This window comes from Ovis canadensis, chromosome 1 (assembly GCF_042477335.2).
Source record: "Ovis canadensis isolate MfBH-ARS-UI-01 breed Bighorn chromosome 1, ARS-UI_OviCan_v2, whole genome shotgun sequence".
Classification (NCBI taxonomy): domain Eukaryota; kingdom Metazoa; phylum Chordata; class Mammalia; order Artiodactyla; family Bovidae; genus Ovis; species Ovis canadensis.
The window spans coordinates 38,344,159-38,367,200 of NC_091245.1; the positions used below are offsets into that span (position 1 = coordinate 38,344,159).

The window sequence follows — 23,042 nt, forward strand, 5'->3', positions numbered from 1 at the left end:
TCACGCACCTAGTCAGTCTCTGCAGATATTTGAGGAATGAATTCTAGAGCAGTGACAATGTAAAGAGGCAGGCTGTGCTTGTTCATCTCACCATGTTCTGGGCTCAGACATTTCAACAGAATGGCATGGTTATAACGGCTGAGGTCACATGGTGACCTGTATTCGCCTGTATTCACATTCCAGACTCAAGATGAAAAGAAACTTATTCAAAATCTCAGAAAGGGCAGACAAGATCTTTTCGATAATGATTCAGTGGCTTCAGACTAAGAAAACCAGTTTGCCTTCTCTGGTAAATAAGCTGTATTTAATATAGTAGCTGGACTCAAATGAGATAATTTTTAAAAATGTGACCAATGTTGCCACCCAACATGAGATGCAGAAACAGACTCTGAATTGGCAACATGGGACATGGACCCCTTGCTGCTCTCTGTAGAATCACAACAGAAGATAAGACTCACACTGCAAGTTCTCAAAGGCTGAGAACAAAGAAATGCAAAGAAATTTTGAGGCAAAAGATCGAGAGGCAGCATTTTAATACATAAACAGTCAGGTTAGGCCAGAGTGTTATTCTCCAAGTGTGGTGTGGCCCAGCAGTATCAGCGTCCCCTGAGAACTGGTTAGAAATGTAAACTCTCCAGCCCCCTTCCCTCCCGGACTGACTGAGCTCTAGTAAGATCTCCAGGTAATTCGTATGCACATCAAAGTTTGAGAAGAACTGGGCTAGCACATTATTAATGTAGGGTTCTGCTCTTAAAATGCGCTTTAAGGTCAACACAAACCCATTTAAAGCATTTTAGATCATTCTTTACTCCATTCTCTCTGAGCAACACTGTCACACATCAATATCCTGCTCTGGGACTTTGAGCCTCTCTTATGAATCACAAGTTGTACTGACGTTTGCTGTGCCATTTGTGTAGACAGTCTTCATGGATTTCAAATTGGACTCTAAGACTTCCATCGGCTGTTCCTTGCCCAGCAACCCCAGGAGTTAGTTAGGTTGTATGATAACTTCCATTTTGAGAGATGATGAGAACGGGACCATGACTCACCCAAGGGGCATCAAGCAAATTTGTATCTGAATCAGATGAGAACTCAAGCTTTTGAGTTGCCAATGTGAGGCTCACCCAACTATGATGTCTTTCCTTTTTATACAAGAGGGGTTTTTTGCATGAGAGATTTTTAAAAAAGAACAAATCCATAGATAAAGCCATGCACATGGTGGCCCCTGGGATTGCAGAAGTCTAAGAAGGAGCTTTTCAGAAGAGATACATGTCTGTGCAGAACAGGCCCTACTGGGCCCAGCTTCCACATTCCTGCTGCAGCCCACACTGGCAGGTTCTACATCCCAGGAGCCTTGGAAACCTCAAAACCTCATAAGGGCTCACAGTCCACTCATGAAGGTGGAGTGGAAATGATCCAGGATGACCGTGAGGGTCCTGGTACTGCTGCTTCCTTGGTGGCTCAGTGGGTAAAGAATCTGCCTGCAAGCAGGAGACCTGGGTTCAATCTCTGGGTAGGGAAGATCCCCTAGAGAAAGAAAAGGCTACCCACTCCAGTATTCTTGCCTAGGAAATCCCATGGACCGAGGACAGAAGAGACTGGTGGGCTACAGCCCATGGGGTCACAAGAGTCGGACAAGACTTAGCAACTAAACCACCAAGGATACTACTGTGAAAAAAAAAGAGGTGGCTTCTAGATGATAAGAATCTACCCTGAGAAGGATGCTCACTCTTAATTTGTTTCTTTCACAGATTTAGAAGAGCTTATGTAATTGGGCTCTGCCTAAATACACGTGATGTGCTTCACTAGTTTGGATAACTTTCTGCTTAATTTCAATTTCCCTGGAGCAAAGTGGAGCCACCCGACGACTTGGAAATGGTCAAGACTGTGTATCTGGCTCTGACACCAATGTGCTTCTTCCTACCTCATTTGAATTTAAGATTTCTCTGTCAACCCCAACTAAACAAAGGCCCCAGTGGGATTTGTTCAGTTTCACCTGCCTGCACGGTGATTCTCCTAAGGTCCTCCAGAGAATGATTGCCAGGGCAGCTGCTTAACTCCCACCCCTTCCCCAGCCCTCCTCCCTAGACATGCATGCCCAATGGGACATCTTCCTATATAATTGATTAAAAAACAAAAACGGTACATTTTAAAATTCCATGTAAAAAGTATTGCTTTGCTACTGTGCTCCCACCTGCTTGCTCACTACACGGTTTGGCAAAGGGTAGCATCATGAGGAATTCGAGGCTGAAGATGTGTAGGAATATTTTTAGCCGAACTCAATGTACCCTGCACCTTGCACCCCTCTACAGCCCAGAGTTTTGGGGCGTGGCCTAAGGCAAAAACTACAAAGCATCCTAATGAGCAAAATTATACAACAGGAATGTATGTGCATATTTGACATTGTTTCTTCTTTTCAGGGACAGCCCTTTGGCTATGACCCATGCCCTCTCCAAGGGCGCCGGAGGAGTCCAGACAAGGCTTCTTCTGTTCACAGCTGCCAGCTCTTCCACAGCCCCTATGGCCCCAGGGGCCTGCCCTGCTTCGAGTGGGCCCGAAGCAGCCCTGCAATTTCCACATGGGCGGGCGATTTCAGAGCGATGGACAAAGCCGTTCGGCCAGCCTACAGGAGAGAAAGAAAAGCAAAAACAAATTTTTATCCCATCTGCTTCCCACCGCAGAAAGGAGGGTGAGTTGGGAGCCAGGGATATATACAGGGCATAGAAGTCTGTTTCAAGCATTCTCAGAGGAGAGGAGGAGACTCCAGTGACATGAGGGTCAGAGAAATGGGCTCCCTTCTGTGGAAACAGCATTCACTCCTGGGAAATCTGTGCCAATGAAAATAAAGAAGTATCACTTGGTTTTTAACACTTTTAAAATCGGAAAACAACTCTTCCATTATTTCATTACACAGACCTAAATGAGAGTTAGCATTTTGGTGAATTTCCCTCCAATCTTTTCTGCTATGCAAATGTGTTGTTGGTTTCTATGTAGAGGAATGATCATATGTATCAATTTTGAATGTTGCTTTTATTTTTAACTCACCATGATATGCTATGAGATTTTCCCTGCTCTTACACAGTCATCAGAACATATCATTTTTCTTATCCACTCTATAATATCCCATTATTTACTGAACTATTTTCCTTCTACTGGAGATTTAGGTTGTTTCCAAGTCTTCACCGTCATAAACTTAGTGCAGAAAGAATGCTCCCATTCCAAATTATTTCCTAATGATCAACTCTTTGAAGTGGGTTTGCAACTAGGAAGGGCACATTCATCTTTACCTCTTGATATTTGACACCACGCTACTTTTCTCACTTCAGTTGCGGTGCAGGGAGCTGCATCCTGCTATCTAAAGAAGCTGCAGGCAGAGCAACTCTCAGCAGGCAGCACCATCTCTGCACAGAGATGAGGGGAAGGGCTGCCATGGTGCAGTAGATGCTGAGCTCCATGAGGTCTCCAGCCTGTACCCAGAATTATGAAACCAAAACAGCTCCAAGACCCACTTTTTTGGCAACTCATTTGGAGGCAAAATCCAACCTAAGGTTATCCCTGGTCCTTGCTTAGCCCATTTAAATGTGTGAATATTTTTACATTTTGCGGCATAAACATTAATAAATTGACACATGGGGGCCACCCATGATTCACTAGAGTGCTCTCTACTGCAGATGGGAGAAACTACTTCCTAAAATGTGGAAATTCCACAGAAGCAGGTGGGACGTGTTCACACTCAGCTAAAACCCCTTCAGTCTCTTCTCTGAGCTTCAGGACGGAGTCCAGCTGCCACCAGGGCCCCCCACAGGCGTAAATAACTATAATGCATGGCCAGAGGCCAAACAAGCAGCAGAGAAGCAGAGTGAGCTCCAGAGAGGGTGACCACCCTGCGTGTATGGGGGAAGGGCGGGGGACAGGCAGAGGAAGTGGTATTTCAGCAGACAGGCTTCCCCAAACAGACAAAGATGAAGTTTTCCTTGAAAAGGCCTCGTGACTCCTTGCGCCCTGCTTTTATCAGTCTTTGTAACTTGATATTTGTGGGGTAATTTGACAAATCTCAGTCCCCACGACGTCAGACACTGGATCTGGCCTGTTCTGCTGGCCCAGCCCCTGGCCCCATGCCTGCGGTCTCTTAGGTCCTAATATGCACTGTTGAAAGAGGGAATGCCAGTGACTTTACAACAGAGTATTCAAGTTGATCAAGTTGGTCTGGCTCTTCCATATCCTAACGAATATGTTCCTAGACTGGACAAGTCTGGAAGAAAGCAAAGATTTTCCTCAGAGGCATCTTGTGAAAGCCCCACAGAGGCACGTGGGGTTTATTTAGGCCTGTCCGCTGCTATACTTCATCAGCCCGGAGGCTCCACATAAACAGAAACACAGTGTGATTAACCGGGCAAGAGCCACAGGGCCAGTCCCAGGGGACACGTGCAACTTTGACAGGGCCCACCTGGAGATGACAGCCTACATCTATGGGCTCTTCAACTACAGACACAGAAAGTGGGGGGCCCCGCTCAGTTCAGAACGTGTGGCCAGAGAGACCACCTGAGGAGGGCGTGTCCCTGAGATGCCTCTGCCCGAGCACTGGGAACAAGTCCATGGCACGCAGCTCTGGTGGGAGTCAGGAACGGCTGGTCCCTATTCAGCAGCGCTGCAGGCCCAGAGAAATGGCGGGGGCTTGGACAGCCAGCACACCTGTGTGTGTGTGTGTGTGTCTCTGGCGGGGGTTTATCTTTCAATATGACAAGAACTCAACAAGAAGCCACTGCACATCAGGCAAAGATGGGCAAGGCATAATCTCTGCCTTTTAGAAGCTCTCAATTTGATAAGTGTTTTGGAGGCACAGACCAGACAAGCCCTTCCAAGGGTGAGCCTTGGGGTGGGGGGAAGGCCTCCATCCTTACCACCACCTCCCCATCCTTATTACTCTGGCTGCCCCAAGAGGCTGGGTGGTCAGTTTCTCCAATTACCTTCCAAACTTGGGGAAGACACCTTGCTGGCTGTTCTGGGGTTCCTGCATTCACAGCAACCTTTAAATGTTGGCAGGATGAGAGAACCCAATTTCAAGACATGATTCCTCTCTCAGTTTTCTAATGGAGCACCTAAGTCTCCATAGGAAACTGAACATTGAAACGAGATGGTGATCATGATAAGGGCTGGACGCCACCCCTCCATGCACAGCAGGAGGTACAGGGCTTGGTGCTTGCTGAGTCCCCAGTCAGCTGTCTCTACTCCCACTGACATTTCTCACCCAAGTCAATTTGGGAAATTTCTGCTGGGAAACCTCAGCAGGTAGTAGGTGACTGACCTCTATGAGCTGGGATCTAGAACCTTCTGTGGGCCTGCTGTTTGACTGCCTGGGCAACCCTGTGCTTGCTGGGCAACACCTAACCCTCTCCACCCTCCCCTAGGACAGGCTTCTGTCACCATCTCCAGTTTAGCTGCCCCGTTCCTACTTCTCCAGCTTCCAGCCCTCCCCCAAACTGCAGCCAGCCTGGTCCTCAACCCTGGTCTGGCTCTTCCTAATCCAGCACTTGACTTGGATGGTTTTTCATCCAAGAAGTTCAGTACTTCAGTATTCACCTATACCAGAGTTTCTCAGCCTTGGCACTACTGAAATGTTGGGCCAGATAATTTGTAATTCTTCACTGCTGCCGTACATCCCTGGACTCTACCCACTAGATGCCAGGACTGACCCCTGCACATACTTATGACAGAGAAAAATGTCTTCAGATACTGTGGGATCTCCCCTCGAGGGAAAAATCACTCCCGAATGAGGACCATGTCTCCCTTTGAGGACCAGTCTTCTCTGATTGGCCCCTCCTAACTCCAGACCTTCATCCTCCCTATTCCCTCCAGACACTGCCCGCAAATGCCCTGGTCCCTACTCATTCATGCGGTGGCTGCTTTGTATTTGCTATCACGGTTCACCTATTCACAACAATAACAGTTGCCATTAACTAAATATTTCTTAGATATCTAATAGGGACTTTACAAATGTTACCATATTAAGGTCTGGTCTATTACCATCCTCATTTACAGACAAGCATACTGAGGCGCAGAGTGGTTAGGTGACCTGCCCAAAGGCACAGTTACACAGCCCAGTTTCAGACTCATGGGTGTTTAAAAGTCCATGCTTCTAACCACCACTCAATTTGTTGGAAGAACCATGGAGTCCTCCTGCCATGGCTCTTCCTCCACCTCCTGAAAGCAGCCACTGAGCTCTCTAGTCTGCGGCAGACTTTGCAAGATACCCTCAGTCTCACTGCTCTATGATGCCCGCTAACCAGGGACTTGCAAAGATTCTGTCCCCCGTCCTGCAGGCCTGCCCTCTCAGGCCTCATCCACTGTCGTAGTTACCCATAAAAGGGCCCTGGGCCTGTTCCAGATTAAGGGGCTACCTCCTTCAGCCCCAGGCCAACCCTGCAGGGAGCTCATTGACACACAGAGCCTTTGTCTGACTGTGTCCCATCTGGAAAAGGAGGGTCTTATTTCCAGAGCCCGCCACTGTTCCCACAGGCATTTCAAGAGGGTCTGTGCTCTCCACTGATCACAGAAATCTCTTTGGACAGAGCTGGGATTCAGGGGATCTGAAGACAAGGGGCAGGCCTGCCTGCTGCCTGAGTGTGGTGGGAGGGACCTGGCAGCTTGAATCACTGATGGAACAATGGTGGGGAGTTCAGAGGTAGCCTAGTAAAACAGGTGTCCCTGGGTGGGGAGGGGGCTCTCTTTCCCTCCCCAGGCCTTTGTCCCTTTTGAACTGTGGATGCTAAGAAAATACAGAGAAGTCTGTTTAAAGCATTAAATTATAATGCCAGCATTAAGGACACTGGAGTTAGACCTGGGCTTGAATTCTCACTCCAAGAATAAGAAGCTTGTGACCTACGACTGCTACATAAGCACTCAAGGCCTCTGCATCCTTGTCAGTACAAAACAGGGATGGCAGGCTCTACCTCACTGGATCTTTTTGATATTTATTGATTGATTGATTCATTTATTTAGTCATTTGGCACACAGGATCTTCAGTTGTGGCATGAAAACTCTTAGCAGCAGCATGTGAGATCTGATTCTTTAACCAGGGATCAAACCCAGGCCCCCTGCTTTGGGAGCATGGTGTCAGCTACTGGCTCACCAGGGAAGTCCCCTTACTGGATTATTGAGAGGATTCATGAGGTAATGCACAGAAAGAGTTAGTTTCTATGAGTGTTCTTAGGAGTCTGATGCAGCTGGTTCTACTAGCTAGGTGTATGACCTTGAATGTTACTTCACCACTTGGTGCCTCCGTTTCCTCATGAGCAAATCGGTGGCATCAAATGGTGACTCCGTTGTTATGGGATTTAAACAAGATGGTCTGAGGTAACTGCTTGGTATAGTACCTGGCACCAAGCCATCACGTGACGCAGGTTAACTCTTCCCTACTGTTATCTCGTTATAAATCACCATCCTCATCGTTGCCATCACCATCACCTTACAAGAAGACTGTGTCTGGCAATGCAGCTTCAGGCAGGGTGTCTCCATGAAACGGGCCCCTCCGTAAGGTGGGCCACTGTCCAGGAAGGGACATGATTTGCACATGGTTCCTTCCTCCTGCCCTTTGGGAGCCCCATGGACAGCAGAGCTTCCTTGCTCAAGCTGTGCCTCAAAGGACATATACTGTTATTGCCGTGATCAGATGTGCTTCAGGGCTGAGAGCAGGCCTGGACATAACCCGCCAGAATGGTGTAAAAGGCTAGGGTTTGGGTTTCCCAGCTCCAAGTCTCTCGGCATTTACATGGGTCATCTCGTTTAAAGCCAAGAACAGCCATATGAGGTTAATTCTGTTGCTACTGCCATATGCTTCCTTGAATTCTGCTGGCTGGCAAGGTACTTTTCAGGAAGGAAAGTGAAACACCCACTTGTTAATTGCCTATAAGTCTCACCTTGTCAGTCAGGCTGCTGTCGCAGGCTGGATGTGCCAGGAGCAGCCGCACCATGTCCGTGTTGCCATGGCAACAGGCCAGCATGAGGGCAGATGATCCATCATGGTCCTGCAGGTTGACATCTGCCTGGCAGCTCAGCAGCGCCTGGACCATGTCCCCCCTGTCGTGGCTGACACCCAGCATCAGTGCCGTCTGGCCCCCCTGCACATAGACAGCAGGGGTGTGGTTAGATTGTGGCTGGTGGGAAGGACCCCCTCTATAGCCTGCATGTAAGCAGGAAAGACTTCTCTGGAAAGTGACAGTTCATCTGAATCTCCATGGTATGGGATGTATCTTCCTTAGCCTGGCAAACTTCTACTCCTCTTCCAAGACACTAGTCAAATGTACATCCTCGCTAAAGCCCTCGACTTAAACCCCAAGAACAGGTTTCATAACACAACTTGACATTTGGTACTGCAACATGTCAACCTCTCTCTTTCTCATGGGCTGTGACATCTTTGATGGCAAGGACTAAGTCTTTTTCATCTCTCTCTCCAGCACCTAGTTCCAAGCACATGCTGATAAATGTTGAATGATGGAATAAACAAAGGGCTTAAAAGTCAGGAGCATGGTTTCTGACTGCCTGCCCCAGCCTAACTTCCTCTAGGAAGCCTGGGATTGCTCTGAACGCTTCTGATATTTTCAGCTGAATGATACCCAGAACGTTCTTTTCTCACCAAGCTCTCTGCATGGTACTATGGTCATCGCCAACCCACAGCCATTGACCACAATCTTTCACTTGCTTGTAATAATCAGTGCACACGGCAATGGATCAGAGTCAGAAAGTGAGACAAAGCTCTGGTTCTGCTGTTTCCTAGTGTGTGACCCTGGCCACGTCACTTGGTGTCCCAGAATCTTGGTCAGTCTTGGTCAGAGTATTTCTGAAAGTCAAATTAAATAAAGGCTATAAATATAAAAATGTGTGGTAGCTATTTTTTCTGATAACAAATTGATCATCATTTCCCCTGAATTTTCCTGTATATACACAGTACTCTTATACAACTTGATTATATATTTTGCATTCATGATTCTCTCCTGGGTTCCAGCGGGTCTCTCTGACTGAATGTCAGGCTTTGTAAGGTTGTAAGAATGAGGTAAGGGCTCTGTTTTCTCTCCCTTCAGGTCCCCTGTGGCTCTGAGCGCAGTGTCTTACACGTAAAACATGTTGGCTGACGTGTTCGCTGATTAAGGCTCCAAAATGCAGTCACTGATAGATTATGTTTCCCTGCCAAGAAAGCTGGGGCTTAGAGAAAAGGGGGTTGCAATCAGAAAAAGGCTGGCCCTGTCACGTACTGCTTATGTGAGTCTGGATAAGTTAACCTCTTGGTGATTTTTGCTGATCTGGTAAAACAGGAATGCTTAAGGATATTACCTATCCCCTGGAGCTGTTGTGGGACCCGCATGAGGCCCAAATGTCCTGTGTGTGAAAGTGTTAGTCACTCAGTTGTGTGCCACTCTTTGTGATCCCATGGACTGTAGCCCGCCAGGCTCCTCTGACCGTGGGATTTCCCGGGCAAAAATACTGAAGTGGGTAGCCATTTCCTTCTCCAGGGATCATCCCAACCCAGGGATCAAACCCGGGTCTTCTGCATTGCAGATGTATTCTCTACCATCTGAGCCACTAGGGAAGCCCAAATTTTGTATACATTTTAGCTATTGTTGTCTTTATGAGTGTTAGAGATAATGTCTGGCCACCATGGGAATGCATCGTTAGGTGTCCTGGTTCCCCATTTCTCTGGAACTCAGATCTTTCCAGAGAAGACTCTTTGCTCTTTGGTTTGCTTATACCTAGTCTTGAGGTAATGCTTGTTGACTGTACTAACCAGACCACAGTCTTCCCTCCAGGCCCCTCTCTCCGAGTGGTTTGAAAGCCAGATGTCATAGACAGATGTCTTCCTGTCTGCCCCCTGCCTGACTTGGGACCCTTTCCTTCCTCACCCCCCTCCTGGCCTGGTTCCATACAATTTAATTCAACAAACATTTACAGAGCACAGTTATCAGCGCGGTGTAGTGCTGACCCTGGAGATACAGAGAGAAACAGGTAGCTTAGCCCAGGGGACTCCTGGCCTCCCAGCTCACTCCTATCTACCCTGATGCCTGCAGCTCCCTTAATACCTAAAACCCCCAGGGGGCGCTGAAGAGTACAACTACACTGTAATCCCTTTCTTCCCTTGGCAGTATGGGATGGGTCCCTTACTCTCCTAGAGCATCGGTTTCTCCTCTACAAGAAGGGCATATATTTTGATCATTAGTGAGCATTCTGCCTTCAAGAGGGCCAACTGAGAAAAAAAGATTTACTATGTTTATGGAAAACATTATTTGAAGTGAAAACAGCTTTATTGAGTCCTACTGTGTAAGCTATAGGTGAGTGAAAACACTTTAAAAACCAGAAAGTAAGCTATAAATGTCTGATTCTTGCCACCAGTCGGATTGCTATTATGTGAAGTGGGCAAAATGACTTTGCCATCAGGTTTAGCTGCAACCACTTTGGGCTGGGGTGGATAGCAGAGTTAAATGGATTGTTGGGAGACAGTTTTCTATAGTGTCTTGGTTTGCTGCAATCCTGTGAGTGAGGCACTATCTGGCCTTTCGTTTCACTGTCTTTTTAAGGAAGAATGTACAGTGAACAGCACTGGAAGACAGAGGTAGTGTCTCCTTCAGAACAGAGGGTAGTCATGCTTACTACCCAGTATGGAAGAGTCAGGTTCCCTGAGCTCAGGGTTTCTCTCTAGTAACACAGCCCCCACTATGCACAGGGATCTGCTCCCCCTCACAGTGCCCTGTAGCTATTGAGACTCCGGGAACGGGTATAAATAGCAATGCTCTGACGACTGTTACCACTGGGAGTACCACACTGTCCTTTGGCATAAGAGTCCTGTGTCTTCTGCCAGCATCCATGACACTGTGGCAGCTAACTTGTTAGCTTTAAGGGAGAGTACAGTCTCAGACCCTTCATAGTTCTTGAGAGTAGGGCTACACCTATGCTCACTCTAGGGGGAAAAGGAGAGTAGAATGCACTCCACTTACTCTCCTCTTGGTCAAAGATGGGCAAGTGGCCTTTTGAAGAGTTCCCACTGTTCCATACGGAGCTCCATCTGACTCAAAGCCCTACTGGCTAAGGGTTACACCTTTGTTCCATATTCTCAAGTAGAAAGGCCCTGCAGCTGAACAGAGACAACCCAACCCTCTGAACTGCTCTGTGATCCATAATCCCTCTATGTATCACCTCCAGGAGCTTTTTAGATCACAAGTAGCAAATGCCTTATCCAGATGCTATCTGTGGGAACTTTCAGTTCAAGGAGTCTGGCCCAGAAGGAATTTGCCGAGTTTCAGCCCAGAACATAGATTACAAGTTCACAACCTCTGTCCCAGCCTGTCTGGGCCTCAGGAGGCTCCAAGGAAACCAAAAGTCCAATCGTCGGATAGATGCCAGTTGGAGGGTCCAGACTTCTCGGGCTAAAAACTGGATCTGCATGGAATTCCTCACCCCACTGGCAGAATAAAACTAGGAGGAGCCGCATTCATTAAAGAGGAGATCATGCTCACTCCTCCTACCTGAGTAGCTTGGATGTTCACATTCCCTTCTCTTAAGAGCTTCCAGACAACAGCCATGTCTTCATCGGTCTCGGCAGAAGCCAGGGGAGTGATCATCACAGCAGTGTAGCCAGCTTTGTTCTGATGGTCCACATTGCAGACACCTGCAAGAGAAACACTGAAGCTGGAAGAGCTCTTAAAATGCCAGAAGCCAGGCTTTAGCCTGTTCAATAGGAGGCTTCCTGCTGGTTAAAGGGCCACAGAATAGAGCAATTCTTTCCCAGTGGTGGAATCTGTATTCTACATTTTTAGCAGCCATTAACAGTGGCTACTTTTCTTTACAAGTTTTCTGAGGATACCTAGCAAAAAAGGTGCAGAGGAGAGCCAGAGATGACCAAGGCCTATGACCTTGACTTTATTTCCTAAAGTGGGACACTATTATTCATATTTTACAGATGAGAACACTGAAGGTGTCCTTCAGTGGAGTGAAGAAGGTGAGTGCAACCCTATCAATGCCCCAGTGAAGGAGCATCGAGAGCAGGACTCACTCACTGGGTGTCAGGTCTACCTGACACTAGAGCCCATCACTCATACAGCCTCATGTCGCCCTCAGGTAGGCACTTCAGGTCTTGCTCTGTGTCTATGTATAACTCATAAACTACTGGCTGTGGTGGTAGGTCCTTTCAAAGGCCTAGTGATATCTTGTGAAATGGACCAGAGGACATGAAAAAATGCCCCAGGATAAACACAGAAATCTTCTGGGAATAACCAACTCATTTGAGAAGCACAATAGAAAAACACTTCACAGATGTTTATATTAAAGCAATTAAGAATATACGTTTCACAAAAGAATGGGAAACTGGCATATTTTTAAGATGAAGTAGTACATGAGAACTCAAGGGAAATTTTTGCTTCTTAACCCTGGGGATATGCATTCACATCCGTCCCCACCAAAGGAGGTGGAGATCATCAGCCTGCTGCCTGAAGGCTCCCACCTTCTAAGGGCACTTGTTGTTGCTTAGTTGTGTCTAACTCTTTTGTGACCCCATGGGCTGTAGCCCACCAGGCTCCTGTCCATGGAACTTTCCACCAAAGAATACTGGAGTGGGTTGCCATTTCCTTTTCCAGGAGATCTTACTGACCCAGGTGTCGAACCCATGTCTCCTGCAGACTCATTACCACTGAGCCAGCAGGGAAGCCCTTTAAGGGGTGTACAACTTGGAGAAGGAAATGGCAATCCACTCTAGTATTCTTGCCTGGAGAATCCCATTGACAGAGGAGCCTGGTGGGCTACAGTCCACGGGGTCACAAAGAGTCGGACACGACTAAGTGACTAACACACACACACACAGCGTGAAAAACTAAATCTTCCCTGTACTATTGTTCAGGAGAAAAACTATGTGTCTCTTTAGGCCAGTAATAAAACTACCTCAGTAGAGCAAGTCTGAGACTTTCTTAGTATTTCTTCTGTAAAAGGGAGATAATAAAAGAACCTGTAAGGTTACTGTGAAATTAATGAGTTAATATATTAAGAGCCCTTAGAATGGCAGCTAGCACATAATAAACACTCAATGAGCATTAACTGTTACTGCTATTATTGTCCAGAATGGTATTCTTATCATCACATCCTTGCTACTTGCTCTTGAAGACTCAGATATTCATTAAAACAAATGTGGTTTAAGACAAAATGTCAGTTAGATTTACTCACGAGTTCTGTGCAAGGGGAAAAAATAATATTTGGCTAACAGTCCCTCCACCCCAAACAATTCTTCAGAAATGTGTCATAATGGACCAGAATGCCAATGGACACAGTTGTGCTCACGAATCAGCAGTTTCCTCACTGAAGCTTCTCTGACCACTGTCATGACCAACTGAACTATGAAAGGCAAATATCAGCTCCATTCAACGCCTTATAACCCTGTTCTGATAAAGATGGGACTATCTATCTGCACTGCCTGGTTAATGACTTTAAAATTTTTACCCCGTGACTATTTTGTGTTTGCTTTTAAGATGTATAAATGAGCCTCAGGTTACGACTCTCTATGCTCTCTTCAGAAACGTGACCTATAATTCAGTAGAATGACTAATTCTTCCCCGAGGCTCTGAAAAAGGACTGAGGACCCCCCACTTTCAAAGCAATGCTTCCGAGCATCTCCAGTGAGCAAACCAGCCCTCCCCAGAGGTGAGGGGCAGACTCTTGACTGAACACTCTCCGAGTCAGCCAGCTTCTCCTCTGCAGAGGTGTCGCAGTAAAACAGAGCACGGTTCACAAGGGACTAGGCTGGTGGAGGTGCAGCCATGACTCTCTTCTCAAAAACGATGAGTCACTTCGGTGCAGCCTTTTACAGCTTGTAATGTGCTTTCCAGATTCTGCACAAATGGCTGGGAAGGGAGCCCAGTTGGGAGTGGGACTGATCTGCCCTCCTCAACACCCCTTCTACAGTGAGGGAAAGGAATGGGACTCTCAGAACGTCTCCCCAACCAACCCACCCCATTCTTTATGCTTGTGGCTGTTTAGCTATTTGAGCATGTTAAAGGGAAAAGCTTCCAAACCACTTTATGGTTGATGAGTATTGACTGGATCTCAGAAAACGCCAGCAGAAATTTATAACAACCAAATCAAAGGTGATCTGTTCTTGGCGATCCCATGGACTGTAACTCACCAGGCTTCTCTGTCCATGGGATTTCCTAGACAAGAATATTGGAGTGGGTTGCCATTCCCCTCTCCAAGTGATCTTCCCGACCCAGGGATTAAATGTGTGTCTCTTGAGTCTCCTGCACTGGCAGGAGGATTCTTTTCCACTAACACCATCCAGGAAGCCTTTTAAGCAGTAGTGTTGCTGTTATACATGTTCCATAATGAAAAGCCCTAAGACTAAACACAATAAATGGAACCCAGAGGCATAGGTGGGTGCCTTTCTCAACTGAGCTACCATTTTGATGCTATCCATGAATCCATGAAGAATGTTAGAAATGTAACTTTATCTTCCTCTGATGATGTGGGATGCAGAAAGAACTTTAGGTTATCATTACATACATCACTTTTCCATACAGGCTACTTAAGAGAATTTTGAAGAATTGGAAACTGACTGGAATTTAATCTAACTCCCAGGGGTCATCCATCCACTCTTTCTTATGACAAATATTTTCACCCAACACCCACCATGAGCCAGGAAGTGGACCAAGTGCTGGTGATACTGAAAGGAATAAGACAGGCAGAACCTCTCCTGGGTTAGCTCAGTTCTATTAGAACTCAGATAGAAGTGACAAGCAAGATCACCTAAAGAAAGAAACAGGATGTTCCACTAGAGAGAGATGGGGCAGCCACTTTAGATGGATCACTTTCTGAGGTGACATCAGAGCTGTGACTTGAACAACAAGAAGGGACAAATCATGAAAAGAGTTTCAGGTGAAGGATCCAGATGGAAAGAAAATGCAGAAGTCCCAAGGTGGGAATGAGTGTGGTGACTCTGAGGCCGTGTGGCTGGAATGGAAGGAAGGAGGGTACATGGTGGCTGCAGAGAAAGGAAAGGCAGACAGGCCTGGACCATCTGGGATACCTGAAGGCCAGGCTGAGGGAGCCGCCTTCTGATCCAAGAGCGAGGGGAAGCCATGAGAGGGATGTAAGCCGGTGGAGGGGTGACGGGAATGAGATGCACGTCGCAGGAAAGTTGCTGGATCTGGAATTTGGACTTCCTGATGCCTGTTTAAACTTCCCCTGTGGCCTCTAAATTAGGATTACACATCTAGCATGTGCTCTGACTCCTGGACTCCACAGTATGGACTTCAAACCCCAGCAGTGTGCTTAGTCATTGCACGATCTGGAGCAAATCTGTTGACTTTTCTGAGCATCACTTTCATTGTCTATAAAAAAGGGATAATCATTCTACTAACAGGATAGTTATGAAGACTAAATGAGATCTCAGGTGCCAGATGCTTAGTAGAGGGAGGGCCTAATCCATGGAGACCATCTGGGGTTTTTTATCCCTTGTAGGTAGCATCCTAAATATCCTTCATACAGCTTTCCTAAACTCACAGATGACATTTGACTGGGACCCACACACCTTCAGTCAGTCCCATCAACCTGCACTCATACCACCAGTCCTAGACTGCTTGATGTTGTCACACACTCTGTTGAAATTCCACTACAACCCCTGTGGTATCGTATCAGCAGACACAAAGGTCTTTATTCGACTCTTAACTGCCTTTTCCAGCTCCTAAGAGGGTCAAGGCCATTTGCAATGATTCTCCACCAGAGGGAAGAGTCTTCCCTTTCTCCAGATCCTGAACAACGCTCACTTCCCTTTTCTCCTCCTCAACATCTCTCTGCACCTTCTCCCATCTCCTTTCCTTTTGCTTCCATCTCAGAAAAAATAAATATCCCAGCAGCTTGCCTAGGCTGATCTCATCTGTCTCTGCTGTGGATTCCAGGTTTTTCCAGCTCCTGAAAGACCATGCTCCATCAAGCATCTTCTCTCCTCTGTATCTTTAATCTCTCTCTTCCTCTCTTCATCTCTCTCTCTCTCTTTCCCTGTGTGTCTCTCTTGAATTCTTCTCAGACAACAAATATATTCAGATCTCTGCAATCCAGTTTCCTTCTAACAACCCCCTGAAACAACTGTTTCCAAAGTCACCAGTGACCTCTTTCCAAACCTGCCAAGTCTTGGTGTCATCTGCCAGAGACACTACAGTACAGTATTTGACCCAGTGAACAATCTTTTTCCTTCTTGACATGGTCCTCCTCATTGGCCGGGAACATCTCTCTGTCTGCAGGAAATGACCCACTGCAGTGCGCCTTCCCTGCTCTCTCAGTGCTGTGTTAGTCATTAAGTTATGTCTGACTCTTTGTGACCCTATGGACCATGGCCCACCAGGCTCCTCTGTCCATAGGATTTCCCAGGCAAGAATACTGGAGTGGGTTGCCATTCCCTTCTCCAAGGGATCTTCTTGATCAAGGGATCGAACTTAGGGCTCCTGCATTTCAGGTGAATTCTCTACCATCTGAGCCATCAAGGAAGCCCTTCCTTCTCTCTCAGCAGAATGTTATCTCCCTTCTTTTCAGTCCTGAAATCACACTCTACACCTCTCTCTTGGGAGCCATCATCCTCCTCCACCCTGACTGTCAAGCTGTAAACTCCGGGAAGGCAAGAGCTCCATGTAGGTCACATCTCTGGTGGCAGGCAGTATGGACATCATACATAGTCTACACATATCTGAGGAAGGATGAATGAATCAAATTGAGTCAAATTGATTAAGTGGAGCTATGGCTTTAAACTCTTGAGAGTCCCTTGGACTGCAAGGAGATCAAACCAGTCAATCCTAAAGGAAATCAATCCTGAATATTCACTGGAAGGACTGATGCTAAAGCTGAAGCTCCAATACTTTGGCGACCTGATGTAAAGTGCCGTTTCACTGGAAAAGGCCTTGAGGCTGGGAAAGACTGAAGACAAAAGGAGAAGGGAGTGGTAGAGGATGAGATGGTTAGATAGTATCACTGACTCAATGGACATGATTTTGAGCAAACTCCAGAAGATAGTGAAGGACAGGGAAGTCTGGCGTGCTGCAGTCCAGGGCCAAGAGGTAGACACAACTGAATGGCTGTGTGCACATCTGCATGGCCTTTGTTAAAATGTACTTATGAAGATGCTAAAGTGTGATCTTTCCTAGAGGAGGTGTGGTATAGCACTGTAGTTGGACAAACTGAATATAAAGTCTGACTCTACCACTTACCAGCACTGTGATCTGAGCAAGTTTTATAACTTCCTGAGCCTCAGTTTCCTCAACTGTAACATGAGAATAACGATACCTACATCACGAATATTGTGAAGAATACATGATATAATAAAGGCAAAATGGTCTGGCCCAGCTCCTAGAGTACAGGAGAAATTCAGAACAGTGAAAAAGCTCCTCGCTGCAAAGAAGTGGTAACAAGACCTGCCCTTCACAGAGGGACCCAGTCAGCACAGGTGCAAGTGTTTCTGACCTGTCTCCAGCAGCAGCTTCACGATGGAGAAGTTAGAGTGGGACACACTGTAGTGAAGAGCTGTGTTCCCATTGCCATCAGCCAGATTGACAAGCAGCTTTAGCAAGTGTGGGGAGTGAGGCTGGACCCCGTGGAGGTAGGTGGCCACTACAGCAGGGCTGGATGACTTCCGGCTGGAGATGCGGAACCACTCTTGACTGATGGTGTTCAAGCTCTGCTTCTGAAATACCAACACATTGTAATTCCAGAAGGTTACCTACCCAGGTGCTCCAGCTGGGGTGTCAGTTTCCACTGGGAAAGGTCAGCTTAGGTTCCTTCCACGTATATCCCTTCAATTCCCTCCAACTCTCACTGCGATTTACTCCTGGAGAGCTCAGAGCTAGCAGGGTGCGGGGGTACCAGCACTCTTTGAACCTGTGGGATTGGCTCCCCCATCATGTGAGTTAGACAGGAGAACTGGGAGAGCAGCAAACAGCCAGTAACACGACACTTTACTTGGGGACAACTTGACTCCACTGTACATTTAGATCACATTCCCCATAAGCACAGGATAACCACGAACCCCTCTTTCACCCATTTACACCAGCCTGTGTTGACTAGGCCAGACTCCACTGGGGTACCTGCATGTTTTTAACAGGCATAGCTGGAGAGTCACAACATTAATGGGAAAAATGCACACTGAAAGCTAAGACAAACAACATTCCCAACATATGCATGAAGTAAAATCCAAACAGATGTGCTTGAAATATTTTTGGCTTTGAAGCTTTGCTAGGACCTTCAGAGAAAATGGTTAAACAGCCCATGGCAGGATCCCACTATCTACAGTATTCCAAGTAAGGAGAGTCCCAGAGCAAACGACACCAACTCTGCATGTGACATGACCTAAGTGTTTTAAATGGATACGATTAGATTATTTTCCTAAAGGGAAGGAGAAACAATGGGCCCGTGATTGTAACAGATGAGTTCATATTCATTCCAGAAAGGGCACTGGCTTGGGAGTCACTAAACTTGTAGAGCCAGGCTTAAGTCCTGGCTCAGCTGCATGACCTTGGAAGTCCTAATACATTTTGAATCCTTCTCGTACTATCAATAAAATGAGGGTGAAAAAAGGGCTTGGTTTCCAACCTCTCAGACTCTACCAAATGAGGTCCCTGCACACCCTGCTTTGTCTCTAAGGTGGGGAGGGGTGTTCTGTGCTTTGATCCTAATGTGTGTGATGTCAGGTTGGCATGTCCTCTAATTGCTTTTCTACGCAGAAAACAGTGGACTCTTTTGTGACTGAAACATTTTTTATGTATCAGAATATCTCCTTTACCTATGGAATCTTCAGGAGAATCTGGAGAAAGACCCTAATATTAAGGAACATGGTGGAAGATTTTAATTGAAGATCTAGGAAATAACTCAGCTCTGTAATTCATTGAAGAATAAGTAGCAGGAGTTTTAATCAATATCCACATCACATATTGGTTCTTTAACAATCTGGGAACAAGTTATTTGCCAAATCAGCGAAGATAAAATACTAATGAAAATGGACTAATCGATCGTTTTTACTCCCAAGGCTTTTCTGCAAAGGAGAACAAAATGGACTTTAAAAATGCTTACACACTGTTACATATTGGGTCTTATCTGCGGCTCTCATGACATGGGAAAATGCGTCTGTATCAGTACCTCTTGATTCAAGCAGAAATTAATCCTTAAATGTTTAAATCTCTGTGGGCCATGATAGTGTTAAGGAGCAAACAGATGTATTTGCTTACTTTTGCTCTCTTGACCCACAGGTGCACTTCAAGAAAAACAGTCAAGACTACAGAACAAAATGCCAGGGCCTGAGGAAGTGGAGACATGCAGTTCACTAGCTTCATTTTATTAATGAGGAAACCAGGGCCCTGAGCATTGAACTGACTCATTCAGTATCTCAGACGGCAGTCCGGGGAACAGAACTGTGGTTTCCATTCCACCTGCTCTTTTCCTCTCTACCCACAGTACTATCAAACTGTGAGGTAATTTTGAGCCTAAGCCACAAATGATTCCATGACATATTCAGGGCGGGATGCCTAATAACATTTGGTAAATGCCTCTGAGCCCCAGCCCTGGTTCCTGTGCACATGGATGGGTTCCACTTTCTCAACACAATCCATCACCTTGGGCAGCAGAGTTTGGGCAAATGAGACAGCACACAGCAAAGAGGGAATCCCAAGCACAACCATAAAGCTGCCTCAGTTGCAAGACCCAAGTCGTCCGGGTGGAACTAACAACTTAAACAGTACGGAAATCTTTACATGACGATGACAAATCAGAGTACCAAGAGCTGGTCAGTGGTCGTCCCAGTTTCTGGCAGATGTTGGCTCAATGCCCGGCATGCATTAAGGAATTCTTCTGAGGGTTTATATCTAAAGAAAAAAATTAATTCATATATATATATATCAGTCTCCATCTTGATAAAAAAAAAAAAAAAGTCCCCTACCTTGACTTTCACTCTCATTTTTCACTTCTCAGCAACCCAACTAGGCAACTTCTCAGGGTCAGGGGCATTCCTCAGAAACACTGAGTGAATACAGCCTCCTGTCAAACAGGGCTGACTTCTGAACTCTTCTGAAGAATGAGCCCAGCATATTCCCCTTTGGATCCTGCTGTTTTCAGGGGATGAGGTCAGATCACCAAAGCATTTTAGGGGGCCATGGGCCCCACCGTCATTCCTGACATGCTGGGAAAGGGGGGGTTATCTTCCTGACTTTGGAGCAAACATTTTCTGCCTGAGTGACTTAAAAAATCGAAAGGACCCACTCCACAGCAGCGAATTTCTTCAGGTTATTCTTCCATGAAGGATATAGTAAGCACTAATAGAGTCAATCAAATGAAAATTGATAGCACCAGGGCACTCTCAATGATATGCACATTGCTGCACTGGTAAAAGGGCAGGCTTAACACTGAGAGGCCCAGGCTGGGAGTCAACGGCACTGGTCACCATGAGGCTCCACTTTCATCAAGTCCTTACAGCGCTGCTATGATGGAGCAGCCGCGTGGCCCTGCTGGACAGTCAGCTGCCATTCTCTCCTATCTCTTCTTCAGCAGCCAGGCTGGGGATGGTGATAATGATAATTAATGGTACTTACTACTCTCATTTCTCCCATTTACAGGCAGTCTACTATGTGGCAGGCCCTGCACTAGGCATTTTACATACTTTTTCTCATTCAGTCCTCAGACCAAATCTATCAGGTTGCTACTATCCACATTTTACAAATGAGGAAACTGAGGCGACCACAGCTTAAGTACCTTGTCTAAAGTAATACTGTGGCAGATGTAGGATTTGAAGCATGTCCAGCTCCAAAGACAGTACTCTCGTCATCATGCCAAATGACCTCCCACCCCTTTAAAAGACCGGGTTATGTCAGCATGGCCAATGAGAGAGGCAGAAAAACATGTGGGAGGATTACAAAAGACCTAAATCAAGGGACTTCCCTGGTGATGCAGTGGTTGAGAATCTGCCTTTCAATGCAAGGGACTCGGTTTGATCCCTGGTTAGGGAACTAAGATCCCAGAAGCCACGGATGAACTTATCCCATGCCATGTAACGACTGAGCCTGTGCACTCTAGAGCCTGCACTCCACAACAGAAGAAGCCATAGCACACCACAATTAGAGAAAACCCACATGCGACAAGAAAGGCCCAGAGCAGCCCAAAAAACAGAACCAAAGTTGGAATGCTCACTCTGCTAGTTGTACCACCTAACTTCTCTAAGCCTCTCTTTCTACATCGATAGAGTGGGTCTTCTAATAATTACTACCTTACAGCTTGTTAAAAGGATTACATCAAGAAAATGCATGTCCAGTCCTTTACATTTCCAGTGCTAGGACCATGTTAGCTTCATATGCAGAGCTCTGTCTATGACAGTATAATCCATGAAGGCAGGAGCTAGATCTGTTTCATTCAACCAATGCATAGTACCTGGCATAGACTAGAAACTCAAATAAATACTGTTGAATAGATGGATAAAGGAGTTAACAAATAAACAAATAACTGGATGCAAAGGTGAGTAAATACACTTGCTCTTTCTCAAAAGATGATGCGCCCCATCAGTCCCCGTCTCACTTACCTCTCCATCTTGGGATGGGGGAGCTCTTCGCCAGGCCCAGTTTCCTGGTCTGTGTCGTGGGTGCCCTCATGGGTGCCCTGGCTCACCCTACAGCTGAGGTGGGCATCCTTGCCCTGCTTGGGTTCTGGGCCATCACATTTCTTCTCAGCCTCGCTGTCAGACAAGTCTTCTGGGGAGCTGTCCTCACCACTGGTCTCCTCACTCGAGGTGGTCTCATAGCTGCGGAAGGAGACAGGGTCGCTCATTCTGTGCTTTCTGCCCAGTGCTCATGTCAACACAGGGGAGAACTCAGATTTTAGATAATACTGGCCTGCTCACTACCCTTGTTCCTCGTTGGCTACACCTGCAGGCCTGGGCAAGGGGACTCCCAGGAAAGTTACTGTCAGAGGAGCATGCTTGGAGCTAACACTAGAGGCCATTTAGGGAGTAAAGGTAATTAACTAAGCTCTTTGCAACAAACATACAAACAGCCCATGGCCTAATTGGCCATGCATTCAGTTGCATTCAGATGATTCAGACAGGCAATCCAAGGTTCTCATGAAAGCATTTGAATCTGGAATCCTAATGTCCTGTGCAGAGAGGGAACCAGATCTAGGCAAACATCCCCGACCCCTACACTGAATTCTCTGAATTGCCTGACAAATCCTCACATCTATGGGTGATAGTGAAGCCTCCCTTTAGACCCCTGTTCTAGCCCAGCTTACCCCTGGCAAGGGAGAAACCATCTGCATCTACTCCTGGGACACAGCTTAGAATCCTGAACCTAGCAGCTGCCTTTCTCAGTTGCTATTTCATCCACAGCTTGGAAGAGCAAAAGTGTGGGTGTAGGTCACTTGACTCATGGCCTTTCCTCCCTAGCAATGATCCTTATGTTCAGGTATATGCAACTCTATTGAGGTGGTAGACCAGACACCATGGAGGAAAGTTCTGGAAGACTTACTGATCTCTCTGCTGATGGTCAATGAGAGACCTCTGATGGAGAATGCTCCAGATAAGATGAAGACTTCAGATTCTTGGCCCACTGGACACTTCCACAGAGATGAGGCGAGACCAGTGCCATGATTTCTACTGAACCCCCTCATGCTCTTTCTCCGAATAGCGGTCCCTATGCAAGGCCCCTGTGCTGACTGAATTTTCAAACCCAACCTGCTCACTGGCATGCTTGCATTCTCTCTTGTTCAAACCCCAGATATTTCTTCCTCTACTGTGCTTGGAACAACCTTTTGTTTTTGTGATTAAGAAAGTGGGGGGAACATATTAAATTTACCAAATAATTCTTTATCTTAGAATTGTTTCCATGACAACTCCAAAATCCCTGTCCTAACCGAGCTGAAACTCTAAGTAGGGGGTGGGAGAAAATAAACACATGAACAATGTATTCAGATAATTGTAAGAGCAATGAATAAACTAGTAATGGGCCATGGGATACTGTGATGGGAGGAGGGGCCACTTTATTTAGAGCAGAATTTTTTAACAT

At 46.5% G+C, this 23,042-nt stretch overlaps 1 protein-coding gene across 3 annotated transcripts in view; it reads right to left on the reverse strand.

The window, feature by feature from the left end:
• Positions 1-516: 516 nt before the first annotated feature.
• Positions 517-23,042, reverse strand: part of KANK4 (KN motif and ankyrin repeat domains 4) — a 73,672-nt gene continuing 51,146 nt past the window's right edge. For all 3 annotated transcript variants that reach the window (XM_069593090.1, XM_069593097.1, XM_069593106.1), the window contains 6 exons: positions 21,566-21,784; positions 19,775-19,862; positions 17,473-17,692; positions 11,511-11,653; positions 7,917-8,117; positions 517-2,623 (listed from right to left, as the gene is read on the reverse strand). In XM_069593090.1, coding sequence (XP_069449191.1) covers positions 2,519-2,623; positions 7,917-8,117; positions 11,511-11,653; positions 17,473-17,692; positions 19,775-19,862; positions 21,566-21,784 — 976 coding nt within the window. In that variant the 3' untranslated portion in view covers positions 517-2,518. The remainder of the gene's footprint in view (positions 2,624-7,916; positions 8,118-11,510; positions 11,654-17,472; positions 17,693-19,774; positions 19,863-21,565; positions 21,785-23,042) is intronic.